The following is a 21,255-nucleotide window of genomic DNA, read 5'->3' as shown; positions in this document are numbered from 1 at the left end:
TGCATTTCTGCTCGGTGTCCTGGCATGGAGCGCATCACTGGATCAGGTCTAGGAAGCAGAAGCATTCAGCTAATCTGTCACGACTTATCCCTTTTTCCATCCCGATGAAAACGTCGATGTATTGAGGAAGAGGAGAGCAGGGGGGCCAAAATGTATGGATGGAGTTAAACGGAGGAGAAAACCATCGCTGCGGACAGCCCCGGAGTGATATATCCCTTCCACCAATTCCAGCACCTGAAAAGTCCATCACTTCCAAGAAGATTATTATTTTTTTTTTTTGGGAAAGCACCAGTTGTGTCGGCAACAAGAGAGGAGGAGAGTAAAGAGAGGAAAAAGGTGGGAGGGGGGAGGGGGGGAATCGTTCCTGCGTCACGTTTCTTTAATTTGTTCACCAGCTGCCAATGAAAATGATGACCTGCAGGAGGGTTTCTTTCTTTTTTGTTTTTTTTCTCCCCCTCCCTCTCTGGGCTCTGCATCTGCTCCAGCAAAAACCACACAGCTGGAGCCACACTCTGAACAAGTGTAATCTTTATAGTGTGATGAAGACGACAAAAGAAGACTGATAGGTCACATGGTAGGACACAGCTCTCACACTGATCTGGCTCATGAAGCTGCTGGCCCTGCTCCCACCAATGAATTTATGTGGATGTACCAGTGGAGATTAGTCAGGTTAACTCAATAAAAATGATAAGATAGGGGTGGGTGTCAATTACAAGTCACTTATCAATATAAAAACATCTACCCTGGATCCAGCATGCATGACCAAGACTTATTAGCTTTTGCTTTTGACAGCTCCGGAAAAAAAAGTAACTCAAAGTCTTTTATTTTATTTTATTTTATTTTTTTGTTATGTTCCATCCTTGGTGTACTCTATTAATCAAACGCTGTTTTCCTTCACATCCCGCGGCTGCGAGCAGATGTCATGAGGCAATTGGACACGATTTTGCCGGGGAAAAGGCGTTCGGAGAAAAAAAGAAAAAAAAAAAAAAAAAACCCAAACACATCATCTCCAAAATTACGCAGCGTTTCAAGGTGACAAGGAGGGGCTGCCGCGCGTCTACCTCCGAAGCCACTTCCTGCATCGTCCACTCCAATATATAAACCCCGCGAAGACGGACCTCTCCCGAAAGCAACTCGCAAAAGTTTGCAAAGCGCAAATCTCCCTCACTCCCTCGCAGCCCTCCCCTCTCTCCGACCCATTACTGAGGCTGTAGAGGTGATACAAGCCTTTGGCAGCGCAGCGCAGCGCAGGAGAAGGTAGGACGCAGGAGGGTTTTTGGAGCGTCTTCGTGTGCACCGCGGCACACTTTACACAGTTTTGTCTTCTTACTTTTTTTTCCTTTGCAGATCGCTTCAATCTTCAATTTCCAACCCCCCTCCCCTCCTCAAACCAAGCATGAAACCTCAGCTGTTCGCCGTAGACTTAATTCTTCTGTGCATATCGTGCGGAGCAAGTGCGCTGGCAACGAGCGTCGCCGCCGTGTCCACGTCCAATTTTACCCATGTCGGCGAAGCGCACGGCCACGGCTCGGACGCCGCGACGTCTTCCAAGATCAGGAGGAAGCGTTACATCAGTCAGAACGACATGCTGGCTATTCTTGATTACCACAACAAAGTGAGAGGGAAGGTGTTTCCCCCAGCGTCCAATATGGAATACATGGTGAGTGAAGTTTCATTCATTTGTTGTCAGTGCATGTCATTCCTGGAGCCGCACACTCTATATCTCATCAATTTACTCCTAATGTTTTAATTTTTTTTTTTTTTTTTTAATGTGACAAAACTGAATGCATCAAGTTTAAAATGATTTGCAATGTGATGTGATGGGATACCCCACACATCTGATTGTGGTTTTATGAGGAAGTAAAGTGACAAATGTCTTTGCGTCTCTTGGCACCTTCAGCTGCTCAGCACATTGCACAGCGGCAGACCACCAAAGTAGTCCCCCTGTCACAGGGAAGAGGGGTCATGTATGGTACAAGTAGCCTGCTGGCAGCGTAGTAGTGGTGACTTGTAGAACCTGTTGAGGCTGCAAGTCCAAACAAAGTGTGAATCAGACTATTCATCTCATTTTTGCAGCTTCTATTTTCAACTGCAAAATATTTTTATGGAGGGCGGCTTATTAGAGTGTTTTTCAAATTTTGCTTATTTCCTTCCAAAATTGTCAGTGCCCTTCTCTGTTAAATGCAATGAAGGGTGCTCCTCACTTGACAAAACTACTGCAGAATGAAGTAATCAGAGGAAGTCTCCTTCCCCAATGAAACCCTCCACTGTACCGTATGTTGACAAGTTTTGGATTCTGCTGTTCCTCAGCCCATCCAGCCCCCTGTCTGTTCCGTTAAAGTGTTACAAGGGATACTGGGCAACTAACTTTCTCCACTTACGTAACCCGTTTTGATGGATGACTTCTGCGCCCTGCCATGGTAACACCTGTATCGGCGCTGTGAGCGCCCGCAAAAGCGCCGACTCTTATCTCACATGTCGCTGCTGAATGAGGATCTGCTGTTGATACTTTCCATCAGTTATGCAACGGGTTTTCCCACCATGTGTCGGTGTATGTAGGTGTGGGACGACACTCTGGCCAAGACAGCCGAGGACTGGGCTCTTGCCTGCCTGTGGGAGCACGGGCCACCTAACCTCCTCAGGTTCCTGGGTCAGAACCTCTCCGTCAGGACAGGACGGTGAGTGACCTTTGACTCCTCCTTCTCCTCCTCCTCCTCCCCCTTCCCTGACATCTGCTGCTCCTCTCAGGGACGACTCTCTCTCTCTCAGCAGTCATGGTCGTTGCCCTGCAGCCCCCTTCTTCTCTCCCCTAAAGGTTTTTGCACTGTGACCTGGTGACTGCTTGAGGAATGCTCCTGTGACCCTTCATATAAACAAACGTTGTGTTTCCAGCCATGACCCATGAGGACAAAGGCGCATCCCTTTAGTGGGTCTTGACTTTCCATTTGGAAACACAGGGCACCTTCACGTGTTTTACACTCTGAGATTTTACTGAGGAGCAAAAACACGAGACTCAAGGGAGTTTGTATGCTGACGAGACCTTGTGACTCACACAGAAAGTGCTATAGGAAGGATATCCTCCAAAAAACCTTCTAAACTAAGGTGACAGGAGTTTAACTATCAGTACAGATTTAAATCAGTTGGAGCTCACTGTTGAAATGTATTTTACTGTATACCCACTCGACAGACAGTAAATAATGTGCATATATGGATGTTTTTCATTTTAGAGGGCCTGCACCATCATACAACTAAATGATTCATGTCGCCTTTATTCCCTGAAAGTAGACATTAGGGATCGACTGGTAACAATAACAGTTATTGGTAATCAAGGAGACCGATAACCAATATTTGTAACAATTTTACATTTGCATTAAAAATACTGATTGAATGCACCAAACTAAAATGTACTCAAGTGCTGTACTTCAGTACAAATTTAAGGTACTTTACTTGGGTATTTACATTTTCTTCTGCGTTCTACTACACTACATTAAGTTACTAGTTACTCTCAGATTATTTAGTGATGAGCTATTACTTGTGACATGTAACCAATCAGATATCATTGAGGGCGGGACATTGAGTGAGACTAGGCTAGGCTAATATATCGCGATATTTGCCGTCATATGCGATATTTTTCACAATATTGAAGATCAAACAGCATTTAGGGCATCTTTGGGCTTTTATTTTGAAAATAACTTGCATGTCGAGGAGGTGGAAGCGACACTCGGCGATATTTGCGAGAAAACAACAGGTAAATTGACCTGATGGAGCGGCGAGCACGCAGAGCTTTAACATACAGACTTAGTATGCCAGCTTGCCAATTTGGCAGTATTTTTGCAAGAAAATGGTGAGCCAGAGGACTTGAATGAGACTACATGTTGTCATTGCCCTATGCAGGTGTTAACTAAGCAAGGCAACGGCACAAAGAAATCAGAGTCAATCCCAAGCACAGTTTGCGCACCTTGAATCGAGCGACATTAATATCCATTGCAAAATTTGGGGGGGGGGGGTGTTGGACATGGCCCAAGTATAAGTGAGACCACAGAGTGTTGACTACAGACAGAGAAGGAGGCTGCACCAGAGCCAAAGTACTGCAGCGTTAAATCGATTTATTTAATCGACAATCACACACTAAAAACACTGATACTAAAAGTCAGAAAATCTATACCTGCCCTGATTATCAGTCCAACCCGAGGGGACGTGTAGAAAACATTATACATATATATGTTTTTTTGTCAGGGACATCCCGACAAATGTTCCTCTGCACTTTGAAATCACAGGAATTCGATCATCGTCAGTGACTAAAATTGTAGCTTTTCGGCTGCAAACTCTAAAGGCCCCAGCACATCTTTGAAATCCACTTTGACATCCTGGAAGTTGGCCAGTTAGCCAGTAAGGCAGTTTAAGAGAGCGTATATTGTATTTCAGAACCTGAGGTCGTTTCATTGTTATTGCGGTCAGAGTGACCGTCCCTGAAACACCATAAAGGACTTGGAAGAAATGTGAAAACAACATCTAATCCAATTCACAAGAAATATATTAAAAAAGATTTGATGGCAGCATATTAGATTTTAACAACTGTTGAAGGAAATCGGAGCACGTGGAGCGAACAGAGACCACTGAGCCAACATTCTGCCCCATAGATACTATTTTTAGGTGTTTCTGCTTTTCATAAATCAAAGTCTGTCAGGTTTCCATGTTCCCTTAACCCTGAATGCAAACTGCAACCTCCCTCTAGCAAATTTTCCCCCAAATCAGACATAATCAAGGTTTGAAATCTCAGCCTGGTAACAAGGTCCGCTTGCACTAATAGCTCATCATCAGTTGTGATGTCCGCTGTGTCGCTTACTGAACGTGTCCGTCTTCTGTTCACAGCTATCGCTCCATTCTTCAGCTGGTGAAGCCGTGGTACGATGAGGTCAAAGATTACTCTTTTCCGTACCCCCGCGACTGCAACCCCCGGTGCCCTCTCAGATGCTATGGTCCCATGTGTACCCACTATACACAGGTATACACACAACATTCAGTATTACATTTGATCCTGTTGAAATGGTCTAACTGTGGCATTAATCGGCTGCTGGTGTGTCTTATTTTTGCAGATGGTGTGGGCGACATCTAACAAAGTGGGCTGTGCCATTCACACGTGCCATAATATGAACGTATGGGGCTCAGTGTGGAAGCGGGCGACGTATCTAGTTTGCAACTACTCACCTAAGTAAGTACACTCTGTAGACACTTAACTTGAAGGTTTTACTGTAGATCGTCCTGTATAGTGTTTATAACATGCTGTGAGGAAGGAAGCCTGTTGATTCTAACGAACCTGTTGACCTGATGACGATGAGGGTGACGACAGACATAATCCCGACACAGACTGCTCTGTTCTGTGCTGAGTTGTGAAATGCCACCCATGTTGGCTGGGAGATTCAGATAACCTCGATACAAGGCTGTGAACCGGCACTGCATTACCAAAGCTCGAAACAGAAGAAAAGATCTCTAAAAGAAAAAATCCCATGAATCAAAGCCCGTTTGGACTTGTGACTGACTTGTGACCCCAGTTCTTTAATCCCACTGGTTGGAGACATATGTAAGACTAACAGACTCAGGACGCTGATGACCTATTTTAGCTGTAGAGAACATGGCCTCTGCTTCTCAGACATCTTGAATGGGGATGGTGTCAAGATATAATTTAGCTGGTTTCTATTTACACCTTGTTGTTCGATCTGTCTCTGTACACATGCTAATGTCTGATGTCTAATTGCTCACAAAGCACAGATTGCGAAGTAGCTATGTTATGATGATTTCTGCTAAGTTTTGCACAATTGCCGATCATTTCATATAATTGAAGTGGAAACGTTTCCAGCTAAGTTTTGCACAATTGCCGATCATTTCAGCTGATCATTTCAGTTAGCCACAATGGCTACCACAAGCAGCAAGAAACAACCGTAAGAATCCTAATTGGACCTCGAAAGGCAACATAAAACAGCTGGTTTTATTAATAAGTGGACAGGTTCTGTTACTTACTGATCCAGTAGAAAGAATGCCAACTGAATGCCAGGTTTGAACTTTCTCCAGTCCTGGTGTTAAGGGGAAACTAGTCTCGATGGGGGAACAGACTTTGACACGGCACCACTTCGCCTTCTTTGCGTCCTCCGTCAAGAGGATTCCTTCTCTTTTGCAGGGTAGTTTCCACAGTTACTCCGGTTGCTCGACTTTGACCTGGGGAAGAATTTTGACTTGAAATGTTAAGAATGTGAAGAAATGACAGGTTTGATATTAAGACATCTGTGTATTGTTTGTCTGCTGACGTTAGCATACTAAACAGTTAGCCCAGGACCTGAAAAAGTCTTTCTCCCAGCGGCCCAAACCTCCTGTGCTAGCGGTAAAAACACCAACACTCCCCTGGTAGTCCATCTAGCTGCACAGCAATAACATGCATTCCTGTCTACAATGGTTAAAAGTAGAGGATAGAGTCAATGCTGCATTACTTTTCTCAATATGGAAAACATTACAGTTTAAAACACCATTATACCAATACAATCAGTTAAAACACAATCATGATTCATATACATATGCCACCAGACAGGCAACACAAGGCCGGTTCATGCTTCCTAAACCAAACACCAATTTTTTGAAGCACACAATAGAAGATAGATCAATTAAAGTATGGAACTCCCTACCACTGCCAACAACTAAACTCACACACAAACTAACATTCAAAAAGCAAATAAAAAAATATCTTGGAATTTCATACCTGTAAACTAACATACGCACACATACACATGCACATACACATACATACAAAGGGTCTAATGTAGGGTAATGGGGTTTATTGTTGTCATTTTCATTTGTTTTACCCTCTTATTTTATTATTTTTATTTTATTTTATTTTATAACCGCTGTACATTGGAGTTATCTTACACACGTTCTTTGAGGTAGATGACAATCCGATTGTACAGACTTAATGTAAGATTTTGTTGACTTGTCTTGTCTTTCATGTTGAGATTGCAGATTTATACTTAAATGTACTGGTTTTAAATGTGGACCCCAGGAAGACTAGCTGCGTTCTAGAGTGCAGCTAATGGGGATCCTAACAAATAAACAAATAAACAAATAAACAGCTAACTGAGTTAACAAGCTAACAGTGCAGTTAGCAGTGGTTAGCAGTTACTCTGGTACTATGCAGCCTTTATTTGTTGGGAGTATAAATTCCAGGAGGCCACTTCTTCCATATTGCACCTTCAAGAACTCAAAAACAGTTACCCAGTGGATATTAAGATGTGAATGTTCGTCATCCGCTGCTGCTAACATCAAGAATGTAGTTTCATCATCATTGTTTCCTCTTTAAAATCATCATCTTTTACTCCACTGACCCTGGGCGTGTTTTTTTTCTTTCAGGGGTAATTGGATCGGAGAGGCTCCCTACAAAGTAGGCGTCCCCTGCTCTGCCTGCCCTCCCAGCTACGGGGGCTCCTGCAGCAACAACATGTGCTTTCCCGCTCTCAAGACGAACTACCTGCACTGGTTCAAATAAACACAGGTTTCCTCTCGACATAAGCTGACAACCTACAGTACCACAGAGACATTACTTTAATACGGATTTGCACAACAGTCGTGGACCACACTATTTTGTATATATGGGCTTATTTAAAGATTCAAACATACATTTGAAGGCAGCAGACAATTTAGTGTTGATGACTTGTACATAAACTGTAAATTTAATTTGTATTGGATTCGCTGTTACTATTATAATTTATGTGTAGACTGGGTCCTTAAACAGAGTACATACTGTATGTGGTGCTTCATACACTTTCACTATATTTCGTTTACCACTGACGGTGTGGTAATTAAGGACATAACAAGATCATAGCTGCTCGTCCATGCTCACTCTGGTGCTATGGGTATCACACCTTCATGTTGTGTGCTCTGCCTTCACAGGAATGTCGTGATATAATGATCAAAGCTTTTGACCTCAGAGGGTAAAACCTACAGTGGCCGAAAGGTGCGGCAAACTTCATACTAGAGTTTGTTACGATTTTTTATTCGTGTCTGCAACAAATTGGCAATAATTTGTTGAAAAAAAGTGCACTTACTGTAAACTTAAAATACACGAAAAAAAGAACTATACATCGGCCAGATTGGGAGGTCTTTACATGACGTCGGCATAGATGATACCTCTGTTGTCAAAAGCCCTGTTTGTTTTAAAGGAGACATATTATGCTCATTTTCAGGTTCATCATTTTCTTTCTGTGTTTCAATAGAATAGTTTTACATGCGTTAATGCTCAAATACTGTCCAGTGCCGCTCTCTTTAAGGCCCTCCTCCCAAATACCCAGTCTCTTCTGATTGGTCAGCTCTCACACGCCTGAGTCAGCACCACTAACAACAACAGAGCAGCTGTGCTAAATCAATTCTTATGTGCCAAACTGGCTGCTAGGCATAAATTATGTGTAACAAATGTGTGACATAGTGATATAGCGTGATTTCACAAAGTCACAGAATTCAAGGCGGGACTAATGACGGGGCGTTTCAGGAGCAGTGTTTTATGTGGGGGAGAGGAGCTTCTCTAGGTGTCGACTTTGGCCTTTTTAACTTTCAAGACTTTTAATAGCACAAAAACATAATAAAACACTGACAGAAAGGACACAAACTCAAAAGCACAATAGGTCTCCTTTAACATTTTCTACAGAACATTTGCAGTGTTTAGGTTGTGTTTCATTACATGTTTCATACCTCGAGGCATTTCACAGGTTGGTTTCAATTATATTTCATGTGGTATTTATGCTAAAGAGAGCACATACAATAAATCTGACCTACATATCTGTTTTATAATCATATTGGTACACATATTGGTATGTTATATACCAATATATTGTTACATTGGACAAATCCATTGTTTGTATTTTTTTATGATCACTGACGTAGTTTGGTTTCTCGAAGTTAGGCACTCAAGTGCACCTTAATTGTTTGTAAATGCCCAAAAAACACCAAGAAATTATTATTTTTTTGTACATGTGGATAATCATCATACCTTGACTATCTTTAAACAAGTATACTGTAAGTTATTCATTTTTATATGGGAAGAAATATTTAATTGATAGTCATTTTTTTTATTGTTTTGTAAAAGGATTGTAATTATACCTGAATGATTAACTGAATATGGTTCATTTGCATGTCAACTTTTATAATGTTGAAGGGGATTTACTATAATGTCAATTAACTTTTCCATGAACAAAGCACTAGCATAATATTAAAATGCCTCAACACTTTTAACATGGCAAATGTATCAGAATGTCTTTTCAAAATCGGGAAAGTTTTCTCAGCAGAAGGAGAAGGACACATCATCAGCGTACGGTAACTAAGACATTTACAAATCGACAAAAAGTCAACACACTTTACTGGGAAATAATGCATTACAATAGGAAAACATTTTCCGCACTGACTGTATTTAAATCAACATTAACAACAAGCTATTTATGCAATGAACTGCGCTTTTTCCTGTTGTCTTTTGTATTTGTAATAAAATGTTCTATTTTGATTGTTTTCTTGTGGTTTTGTACGATTCAGCCGCCAGCATCACTGTCAGTAGACCATATTCACATGGCGGCCATTTTCCTCCGCTATCACATTCAGGGTGGGCAACTCAAATTCTTTGCTCCAGCTTGCAAGTCCTATAAATAGAGAATCTGACAAATTGTTATCTTTTTACCGTTTCAAGACAAAGAATAGTGAAAACCTGTCAGGACATAAGGCCATACTTCAAGGTAAAACAATGAAACCCATTAGCTTCCATTAAAGCTCATGTTAGCATTCAACCACTTCCTAGCTAACATAGCTGTTTGAATTAAGGCATGAATTAATTCTAAAATATGAACGTTTATTGAAGCCAGAAAGTGAAAACACACTGGATGTAATCAAATATTAGCTAGGAAGTGGTTGAATGCTAATGTTAGCTGTTGTAGCTAATGGGTGAACAAATGTGTTGCTTTACCTTGTTGCTTGAAATATGACCCCTACAAAGTCCATCATCTTTTTAAAGTGCTGGTCAATAGATTCTCTATGTTTGTATGACTTGCAAGCTGAAACATAGCATTACAAATATTGAGCTTCCCACCCTGAGTGTGATGTCAGAGGAAAATGGCTGCCATGTGAATCCGGTCTATTGTCTTGTGTTGTCTGAGCGCTTCCTCTTGTCTGATATTGTTTAGAGCTCTTGCCCAAAGTGCCAATCCAGCTCTTTAAGTTTCCACTTTCAATTAAAACAGCGCCATTTACAAAGTCCCACATCCTGGGTATCAAAGGCTGAGAGGGAGAAAACAAAACATGCTGGGAGTACATCTGAATCCTAATAAGAGAAGGTTGACTTTGGCCCCATCTGTCCATGTCTACACAAATGAACGGACAACTGATAGGGTTTCAGGGGACCCGCTTGTTTGAGTTTGTCCAATGAAACCATTGACCTTACTGAGAGGGAGCAGAGTGGAATGCTAGAAGCAGAAAGAGAGGGAATGTGTGTCACCACCATACATACAGACTAAATCTATAGAGTGGGCAAGAAAATACACAGTTGTACAGCTTAAAGATTTTGCGTATGGTGATCAAAGTAAGTTGGTAGGAGGTTGCGACAAACAGAGCCATAAACGTTCTAATGTGTTGGGCAGATGCTGCAGCTTTCCAACATTTTTCTCCAGTGGGGAAAGCAGACTATGGTTCTGAGCCAGCCAGCATCAAAAAGTGTATGTATGAGATCGAAGGGCTACCAAGCAAATTAAGAAGCAAACAAGACCACAACATGTTTTATTCATTAGATCAACACCTGCCTTAGTCCAAGTGTAAACTAATCTGCAGGAAACATCTTTCCAGGCTGAAACATTAGCTGCACCCTAATGCGGTCTGGCAGGTAGGAACACAAGGCCTCACATTTTCATGCAAGATTCTGCGTAGCGTGATGTTTTCAAACTACTTCCTGCTCTTCATTAAGAGGCTTCATCCTTGCAGCCAGCCCCAACAGGCCAGCACGCTCCCTGGAACCAACCAGCGGAGAGTCTTCGAGGAACACATTAGTATGCATGGGAAAAATCCGTCTGTCTGAGCAAATGCCGGACACGGAGCCAAACAGATGATTGGTGGATGTTTAAAAGAGCAGAGATGAGGAGCGGGAGGCTGTGATGAGATAGACAACCTGCTGTCGACATTCACCTGGCTTATCAATTTGTGGCAGAGGCTGAGTAAAGGTCAAGGATATGGAGTTGGGTCAGGATGAAAGCAGCCTCCGGGTAAGGGGGGGGAAAAAGCCTGCAAAGAGAGTGTGAATTGGAAAGGAACGACATTGCACTGAAATTCCATTATTGGTGTGTTCTCCATCAGCAATGCACATATTTATTTATTTTTTTATCATCATTCTTCTGTCTTGTGGACGCTTCCCCTGAAGACCATTCAAACTTCAAACCAATTCTCCACAAGATACTTCTGATTTTACCACTTACACGTCAACTGGAACTTCGTCTCCGTCGGCAATACTTTCTCTACGGTTAACCTGTTCTGGTCCCTGTAAATGTACTTAAAATTAATAAAACTATAGACTATACGATTAAAACTAACCCCAAATGGCCTACCCCAGCCAGTCCAAGGTAAATTACAAAGCTACTGTTGGATCATTTGGAGTAGAGGCATGGATTTGTGCTCTTTTGAAAAGGTTATGAGAATGTTGCCAAGCTGCCAGAAGCTCCATATGTGCCTCGCGTATCAATCTATAGGAATTTGAACACACTGAATTATTCATTAACTGGTCCTCATCTACATTTTTTCATACAAAAATATTAGCTGGAAAACAATGGGTCCACATCACACAGTCTCACATGGTCTCACTGATGATGAACGTGTGTTGAAATGTTCAGGCGCCAAACAAGAAAATGCCATGTTGTGACCAATAAATACCCCTGCTTGAGAGTAACAGGGGCAAATACTCATTAGTGAGGTTTTTTATTTTCTTTTAAACAAACACTTAAGTGGAAAAACAGCCTGTTAAAAAAGCAAAAATGCATACAATGCCATAAACTTGCATCATTTTAGAGTTTAGGGCCTTAAAAAACTGATATAAACTATATGTTGCTGGATTTTAAATCTCATTGGTTACATGATGCATCAATCATCCAGAGGCTGGTGTGAAAGTAGTTCAGGAGAGAGGAGAAAGAAGAGAGAGAATGTCTGCACGATCACTTGTTGACTGTTGTAGGCTCTAGGATGGGCATATAAACTCATACCTGCTCAAACTCCATCCCTTTCTCTGACTACTTAACAACTTGAGAGGTTACACTTCAAATGACGTTCATACACTCGACCGGGCACTAATTCCCTTTCCCTTCTTTCATTTTCGGCTCGATTTATCGCCCACATCTCGAGTGACATTTCAACTCCTTTCAGCTCTTTTATTCAAAACTGACGATGCAGAATATCTAGCTCTTTTTTTCTTTCGTTTGTCTTGATTTTGCACGGTGCGGTTTGCGCTCTTTCGTTCTTGTATTTCACAAATTCCTCGCCCGACCAAGGGTAGTTGAGGATAAAATCTGATGAGCTCCGTTGAAGACCAGCAGGGGGGGAGACAGAAACACAATCAGACGGACAGAGAGAAGAAACAGAGATTTCCAGTTCTCCAGTTGCTGCAGCAATAAATCCCGCTCAACTGGCTCATGCTATCAGCCAGCGCCAACACCTACGGAGGCCACGATGACGCAGCTGTAGGCTCATCCGAAGGTGCGCCACTTTTCCCTAATAACACAAGTGAATTACTGACCTGTCAGATAAACTGTTATTGCTAAAAAAGTTTCGTCTCCCTCAAGTGTGAAGGTGCTGAGATGTTTATTTGGAAAGAAGATGGAGACTTCATACGGACCACGGCGGGGTGATGGATTATTAACAGGGAGAGTGTGAAGCTTGGGGAGTCGGTTTCCAAAATGTGCAAGGAGCCATCCAACTTCAATAATGGGGAGAAGTATGAGAAAGGGTTTGAGAGAGTACAATACTGAAAAAGGGGGATAAATCTTTTGTGGAGGGAGCTTGTAGGTTTGCTGATGTTTGTTGTGCAGCTGCAGAAAAGCTTCTCCCCTTCCTTTATCGTCTCTGTACTCTACAACCTCTCTGCCCTCCCTGACTTCAAGCACTGAATGGTTGAAAACTTGGCTTCTCTGTGCCTCGAGGGGGATATTGGGAGAGGATTCTTTCTAATCCATTGTATTTTTTTTCCCCTTTTTCTTCTGTCCCCGTTGGAAGCACAGCAACTATGTTTACTTTGCTCCCCTTGCAGCTCAACCATCGGAAATGCAGCCTGTGCCCGGTCCAAGCCTCGCTCTGTCCTCAAACTTTCCCCATAATCCGCCACTGCCAGGGCACTGAGGACATCCGAATTGCGGATGGAGTTAATGCTCAATGTTGAAAAAGCATTGGTTCTGGACTTTATCATTTTTCACCTCGTTATCCTGCTATAAACAGTTTAGCTGACATTGACTGTAGAAAGGCCCTGCAGAGGCAGAGAGTCCCGGCATCCGGAGGGCTTTTTACTACCTGCACTTGTCGAGAAATTAAATGAGACAGTCGACAAACATCTCGGCTGAAGCCGGGCCACCAGAGCACAGAAAGTCGTGATATATTTGCAGTAAAATTGTTGCAAACCCTGGTAAAGATTCAAACTTTTGATTATATGATTATAACAACTGCACTTCTGTGATTAAACTGATGGGGAACTGGATGAATAGGGGAATCCAAGAGGGCACAAAATAACAAATCACTAAACAATCTCAACTCAAGATCCACTTACTCGCCTATTTTGCAGCTTTTGACAATGACTTGATAGTTTATTCTTGACCTGTTGACAACACAGTACCAATTCGAGGTCTTCTTACCTGCTTGTTTCAGAGCTTATGATCACATCACATAGTGTCACAGTGTCACATGCCCTAAACGTGCTCACAAGGTACAAATATGAGGAGGTTTGAACATTTACAGTTCCAAGACAGGTGAACAAACCCTGTAGGCTGATGAAGACCAAGTGACACTATCAAAAGCTACAGAACTAGCTGGTAAGTGGACCTTTTCTTAAACAGGAGCGCTGCAAGAAATGTTTTATAGAGGGGGCCACTGAGGGTCTTGGGGTGGCCGATGCATTTCTTAGTTGAATTTTTGGATTTTCTGTAAATAAAAAGTAAAATTATGTTAAACATCAGTAGCACATTATACATATGCAAGTACATTTTTATTGAAGATGGGGACACCATTGCTATTAAACTCAATAAATGACCTCCGTATTTATATAATATTTATTCAGAGGAGAAGAACTAAAACAGGGGACGCTTCTTTAACATTGTTTATAATATTATGTATCTTATATATATATATCTTTATTGGCAGGACATTTAATAGAAGACAGTTTTAGGGGAATTGCATTGAAACTCAGATGTTAGCTGAACCACAATCCTTGTTAGTCTGGACACATTTCCACGTGCTGCACAGAAAACACCCTCACATATGTGTAATATGACTTTTACACTGTGGCAAACTTGCTGCGCTATTCATATCTCTGACATGTGCACAGGTCAGGCAGGAGTATGTTTCCCCAGAGACTGATGTCAGCTACTTGAAGCGTGTTTGGGGATCTCCTCAAATGTCGGCATGTACATGTTAAAACCCTTTTACTGCCATAAATCTCCTGGGGCCGCGGAGTTAACTGCACAGGGCACGATTTTTGCGCTCCCTCATCTTTGGAGTTGGGTGCCCTTACTTCAAACAAGGAGTAAAAAATAAAGCGCTTCAGGTACACAAATCATTTGCGGTGTCTCACTCGTCTATTTCGGTCTGTTTTTTTTAGGCCAGTGGCACCATAACATGTGGGGAAATGTCACATTTCTCCCAGGTTCGCATGCACTCCCCTACGCTAGCGAGACACCATCTCGGCTTGAGCTTAATGGCTTACGTTATGGTCGCTTTTTCTCGTCTAGTGACTTTTCCTTGGCAAAGTAAGCCCCTCACACGGTCTGGTTGCATATAAATAAAGCATATCTGGCATACTTCAGTATAGATATTCCATTTTATGACGAAGGACATAAGCTGGCGTTATTGTCATAAAACTGTGTAGTCTATATTCACCTCATATGTGACATTAAATGTAATCACACGTTACTAAATGTCAGACCCTGGGCTGTTATCCTGGCTGTTAGGATAAATCTGCAAACCCTGAGACGGACTGGACTTGACCCCTCTGGTTCAAGTTTGAGAACATAAACTGAGGCAAAGGTGGCCCTATGTTCTGTGTTTGCCCTCCATATCCTACTGTAGTCTTTGTCTTGGACGGGGCCCGCACTCGCCTTCCTCGCGGGGCCTAGCGGGGACTTCAGACGAGCGACATCCTGCAGCAGCGAGACGTGGGCCAAAATCAATGTCCTCTCAGGAGCACAGCGCTGGGAAAGTGCTGCATAATCAGATGGGCTCTCCTCCTCCACTCTAAACGCTCGTCTGTACCTGTGGTCGACAAGCTAGCAGAGGCTTTGATGCCTGTGCTGGTTGCAGCACTGACCTCTTTGCCCTCAACATTACAAGATTCCTTTGTTATTTATATATAGTCTTTCTTTTATTACCTCGAATTATTGGAAAAAAAACAAACAAAAAAAACTACCCCCAGCAAAACTCATTTTCATATTTATGACTGAAATCAAATGTGGCAAACCAACACACACATCATATCCAAGAAAATGCATGATTACTGTGTTCTCTCCACAAAATGATATTTGATGACATGAGACCAAACTGCTTTTGGCATTATTGTGAAATTTCTTGGTTTCGACTGGTTTGCACCACAAGCAGCAATCCATGAGACACTGACAGTGTAATAGGGGTTTCTGGTAAAATTACTTCATTGGAGGTTTCATAGAATTTGACACAAACCGAAGGGAATCTGGGCACCCGCAGCTGCCCAGCTCCGAGTGCCTCCACATTATCAGTTTACCAGAATGTCAGTGTTTCTGCTTGCTTAAGATCTTGCAGGAACAGGCTGGGAGACGAGGGAGCAAAATGCCAAGAGTTGCCTTTTGTGGTGCAAAACTTGGGGGAAGCTTGAACATTTTCGTTTGTCATCACGAACATGTTTTATGTTTTTTTTTTCTTTTCTTTTGTTTTCCAACCTAATCCCCGAACAGAAGAAGTTGTCTGAAGATCAAACACTGACACCTGGTGGCGAACTGCTGCATGCAACATGCTTTTAGGCCTGTGTCTGGTGAATATTAAAGAATGGTGTCTGTGTATTGTTAGCTTGTGTAACATTGCGTCTCTCACTCGGCCTTATTAAGACTAATGCACATAACAAAGTGTTAGTTTATGTGCAAGACTAATATCTATACTATATAATAGTATAGATATAATATATACAAATATCACTTATAAGGGCCATTAAGGGACATCTGCACACTGAGTTATTTTACTTTCATTTCTTTAAGCACAAAAGGTCCAGTATGGAGGATTTAATGGCATCCGGCAGTGAGGTTGCAGACTGAAACCAACTTAATACACCTCGCCTTCTGAGCGTAATGGAGAAAAAAGCTAAACATTTTTTAAAAAAGCTCAGCTACGTGGTTTGAACACAGCAATAAAAAATAAGATATCATGTTAAAATATAACTTTAATCAAAGTAAAAGACACCCGTAAGAATACTACTCAAGTAAAAGTATCTGATAAACGTATGTAAGTCTCAAAAGCAATTTGCTGGTACTAAATGGACGAAAGTATCAAAAGCAAAAGTAAAAGTATATGTATGGAAAAATGAGCTAATTTGGCTCCGATGCAGCATGTAATCTGTAAAGTAATTACTAAAAAAAAGTTATTAACATGAATCTATTAAATCTAGTTACATTCCATCACTGTGTATACTATACTGTATACATGTTGTCCAGGCGGCTGAATATAGGCCTGAATGACATCTGACATTCAGCATTGTTTTGAGTATTAGAACCAGTGGTTTTTGTTGTTGATGTTTTTTTTAATCCGACTGCACTGCTTTGGCTCTGATGCAGTGCGCCATCTGCAAAGTACAGAGTGACTCTAGTTATAAAATAAACAAAGTCGAGTAGAAATTGTAGCTGAGTGGAAACATAAAGTAGCCAAAAATGGAAATGCTCCAGACAAAGTACAAGAACCTCAAAATCGTACATGAATACCTGAGCAAACTTAGTAACATTTGATCACTGTTTGAATATTAACACAATGTGCTGTGCATGACAGGGAGGGAGGGACCACAGAAATTACAATTAAAGGTACAATATGTAAGACTTTTAGTTTAGAATAATACATTTATGAAATTATCAACATATATTGTGATGCAGGAATATCTACTGGAGTTAGCATGCTAAGCAGCTAGCCCCTGGACTCAAGAGGTGGCCAGTTCTCACATACTGCACCTTTAACATACTGAATGATGGCCTATCCTGGTGTGTTAGCTGCTCTCAGGCCTGTCTTTCCTTTGGAACCATTACAACAACAACAACAGCTCTGCAGTAACACCTGCAACGTCCAAACACAGCAACTCCCATCACGCCACTGTGCTCAGTGCTCACAGATGCACTGCCATCCCTCCACCACATGGGGGTAGAGGCAGCCAAAGTAAGCCGAAAAAACGACCTGAAGTGGATATCAGAGGCAGCCTTCTGCTGAGCCCCGCTGATAATGTCACAAAAGCAGCGATGTAAAACGTCTGCCAAATGACCTTGATGCTCTTTACTCCCATTCTCACCCCTGACGCCGTTCCAACGCTCTGACCTCAATTCAGCTCAACCAGAACCATTAGGGGAACAACGTGCCAGATAAACGTGGGCCAAAAAAAAAAAAAGAACAAAAAAAGTGTTCTTCGAGAGTGTTTGTGTCCAGAGGCTCACTGTTGTGTGTGCGGACACGGGGCCTGGCAAAAAAAAAAAAAACGTCCGAGGCATTCTAGCCTTGGTTCACGGGTTTTCTCGCAAGACTACATGCTGAATGGAGGAGGCACCGAACGGAGCATCTGGACCCGTGGCTTAACAATGACTGTGTGGGTGAGATAGAAAGAGCGAAGGGAGAAAAAAAAAAGAAAGAAAGGCGAGGAAAGACAAGCGGAGGAATGGAGAGCGAACGCTTGTGTTGTGAGGAGGGAGGCTGAGGGGAAGTGGCAGCAGCTCGCAGGTGGGGAGGAGGTTCGAGGAAAAAAAAAAAAGTGAAATATTGAAACAAAGCAGGGAGCGGCAGGAAACAATGGATGCCATAAAGGAGGAGGAATGATAGAGGGGCTCCTACAAGAAGCATGAAATCATTCATATTGCTCCACCGCAGGCGCAAATAGTGTATATTTACTGGCAGGCATTGTGATAAACATTAATCAGAGAACGTCTCGTCTGTTACAGATGGCTTGACCTAAATTACCACACTGTAAATCAGGGAGACCTCTGAGCAGTTGGTAAATATTTTCCTTTATCCACACAATTTCATTTTCATAGTCGGGTCAGGGACGTGCTCTTACAGTCGGTCCTTGTGTATTTCAGCCATAAACCTACTGTAATATAAGTCATTTCATATCCCGAGCCCGTAAAACTTATTTAGGGTGTTCAAAAATAATTGCACGTTCTTTTTTTTTTCTTTTTTTTTATGTACTGACTTGTGTATTTATGTTATGAAGGCACCAACACACATCACTCCTTCGCTGCCTCACCTCTCACTCTCTTACTGTCAAACACACACACACACACACACATCTAAATGTGGAGCAACATTAAATCTATAGCAGATGAATGAGGGTTTTTCGGCGGCGCTTCCCTCCTGGGAGTTGTGGGCGAAGCGAGAGCGTTGCTATTTCAGCTGCGGTGTGCGAGGGGGTGGGAGCCCGCCGGGTCTGACCGCAGAGAGAGGGCCGCCGCTGGAGCTGTGGCCGAGGCCCCTGCTACTGACCCAGGGAGCCGACAGTAAACCCTCGGTTTTATGGAGGTTCAGAATGCGGTGGGTCGCTCCGATGTGAGAGCTCTTGTATCCCATTCTGTACCGATACTGAAGTAGGTTAGATGGCGAGGGTGCCCTGGATGAGATAGTTATATATCAGTAGTGTCCAGCGCACAGAGAGCCAGCGAGTCTTAAAGGGTAACTCCGCCATTTTTACACATTGAAGTGTGTTTACAGGTCTTAGGGAGTGCTACTGCAAATGTGAAAAAAAACATTGTATAAATTGTGGCTCCAAAGGAAGCTGATAAATGACCTCTGATTGCCTAGCTGCATCGTGGGTAATGCAGGCACCAGGTTTTGGAAGGAGGAAGAATGTGTGGAAAGAAAAAGGTGATATCTCTGGTTCTGCTGAATCAGGTTTGACCATTTGGTTTTAAACTGTCTCTGCTTTTCAAAACCTGTTGCCTACATTACCCAGAATGCAACTTTGCCACTACATGACTTCACTGGAGGCAATTTATCAGACTACATGCAGCTTCCTCTGTAGCCATCAAAGGATTATACTGCTCTTTTTCACATATGCAGTAGTACTCTCCAGAACTGTAAACACACTTTAATGTGGAAATTTGATTGATTGATGGTCCAAGTACTGGGCCTAAGTACTGGAGTATTTCCACTCTGTGTTTATACTTTATATTTCAGAGGGTAATATTGCAGTTGTTACTGTACGTAATACTTTCTTGGGGCTTGTGACTGTTGTTAGCAGTTCCACGAGTTTCCTTTCCATCTTTCATCGTTTGATGCCCAAACATGTCAAATTATCCAGTATTTTATTTAGCGGTGCAATATATAAGAATCGTCCACCTGCTGAATTCATTCTCCAAACAGATAGGGGGCAGCACATCATCAGGGTAGCCGCTAACGGCTGCTAACTGTAGCTGCCATTTGCTTGTAATCTCAGACAACCCTGCAGCTAGCACTTGTATTAGCTAATTTTGCCTGGACTACAAACCGGCTAAGGGCTAGCTGGTTAGCATGCTCACTTCCATAGATAGCTCTGCGAAACAACGCACTGACTGGTTTTACTAAAATTCTTTGGATTTTGAATGTAGAACTTTTACTTCTAGTGAGAAGTACATTTTTTACATTGTAATCCTGGAACTTTTACTTAGATGAGGAGTATTTCTTCCACTTTCCCCCAAAAAATGATTTTTAGAGTTTAAACTGCACTGTAACCAGCGTGACATGTTGAATCTAAAAACCTGACACAGATCGTGGACCTCAAACATATCTGTGGTCGAGCTTCACAACTGTCCATTCTTTGTCCACTGAGTCTCTGACTCACCTGATGTTAAATGGCTAAAGGCTAGAGAAAATAAAAGCATGAAAACATCAGGGAGTCATGGAAACAAGGGGATTAACTGAAAAAGACACTGCCGGCACATGGTCGGCTTGGCCAGCGTTTGGTTTATTATGTTTGTCAGGTAAAACACAAGAAGATTGTGTCTCCCCCTGTGGAAAAGTAAGTCTGTACAGGGGGCAAACACACAGAGGCCTGGTGATTAGCTACTGTTTCCACATGTGCCATGGCTACCAGTGAAAATGACCAGATGACAAAAGACAAAACCTGCCTGTTCCCATTATGGAATTTGCACTGTGTTGCAAACGGGAGGGGAAACAGTGACGATAAGTTCAGGGTTTGGAATTAACAGAGAGTTGGTTTGTGTTTTAATCCCCCCAAGGATTCACCTGTGAACAGTTAGACTCGGGAGAATGGGGCCACTTTTGCTTCCAGGCTCCACAGAGGAGGCAGATCTGGTTCACATTAATGTATTTTTGACCAAAGCCAGTTACCAGGTAAGAGGGCAGCAACAGTCGGTCAACAACCTTGAAGTGAATGTTCCCGTTCTGTGGAAAACTAAAGGAATTCCTACATAACATACAAATATCACAAATATCACTGTAAAAGTCCATGACCAAAGTGTGAAAATGTCAATTTCACATGTGGATGAAACATTTTAACACCCAATTTTTCAAAGATGCATCATATTAAGGACATATTTAACATTATGTCATGTGCGAATGAAACTTGAATTACATGTTACAGCTGCTGTAAGCGTCATTCTCCCTCTCTGTTTTGCCCTCCTCTCTACGTCACCGCAACTCCCTTCTGTTCTGGCAACTCTCTGTTTCTTTCTTTTCTTCATACGTTTCCCTTCGCTCGGCATGTTTGGTGGTGTAAGCCATTCGTGGGCAGTGGAAGTGTAGACAGAGGCTAGTTTGGTGAAGGGAACACAGCGCCGAGGTGGTTTTTCTTGCCAC

At 42.3% G+C, this 21,255-nt stretch overlaps 1 protein-coding gene across 1 annotated transcript; it reads left to right on the top strand.

Moving 5' to 3' along the window:
* The first annotated feature begins 1,109 nt into the window (after positions 1–1,109).
* On the top strand, positions 1,110–9,532 carry pi15a (peptidase inhibitor 15a). Its single transcript, XM_030397680.1, has 6 exons — positions 1,110–1,257; positions 1,348–1,660; positions 2,560–2,678; positions 4,873–5,005; positions 5,097–5,212; positions 7,393–9,532. Exons 2-6 carry the CDS (start codon positions 1,397–1,399, stop codon positions 7,526–7,528), a joined length of 768 nt encoding a protein of 255 aa, XP_030253540.1. The 5' UTR covers positions 1,110–1,257; positions 1,348–1,396; the 3' UTR covers positions 7,529–9,532.
* Positions 9,533–21,255: the final 11,723 nt, after the last annotated feature.

The sequence above is a fragment of the Sparus aurata genome, chromosome 19 (assembly GCF_900880675.1).
Source record: "Sparus aurata chromosome 19, fSpaAur1.1, whole genome shotgun sequence".
Classification (NCBI taxonomy): Eukaryota; Metazoa; Chordata; class Actinopteri; order Spariformes; family Sparidae; genus Sparus; species Sparus aurata.
Note: the sequence above shows the minus strand (reverse complement) of the source record. Positions and strands in the feature narration are given on the sequence as shown.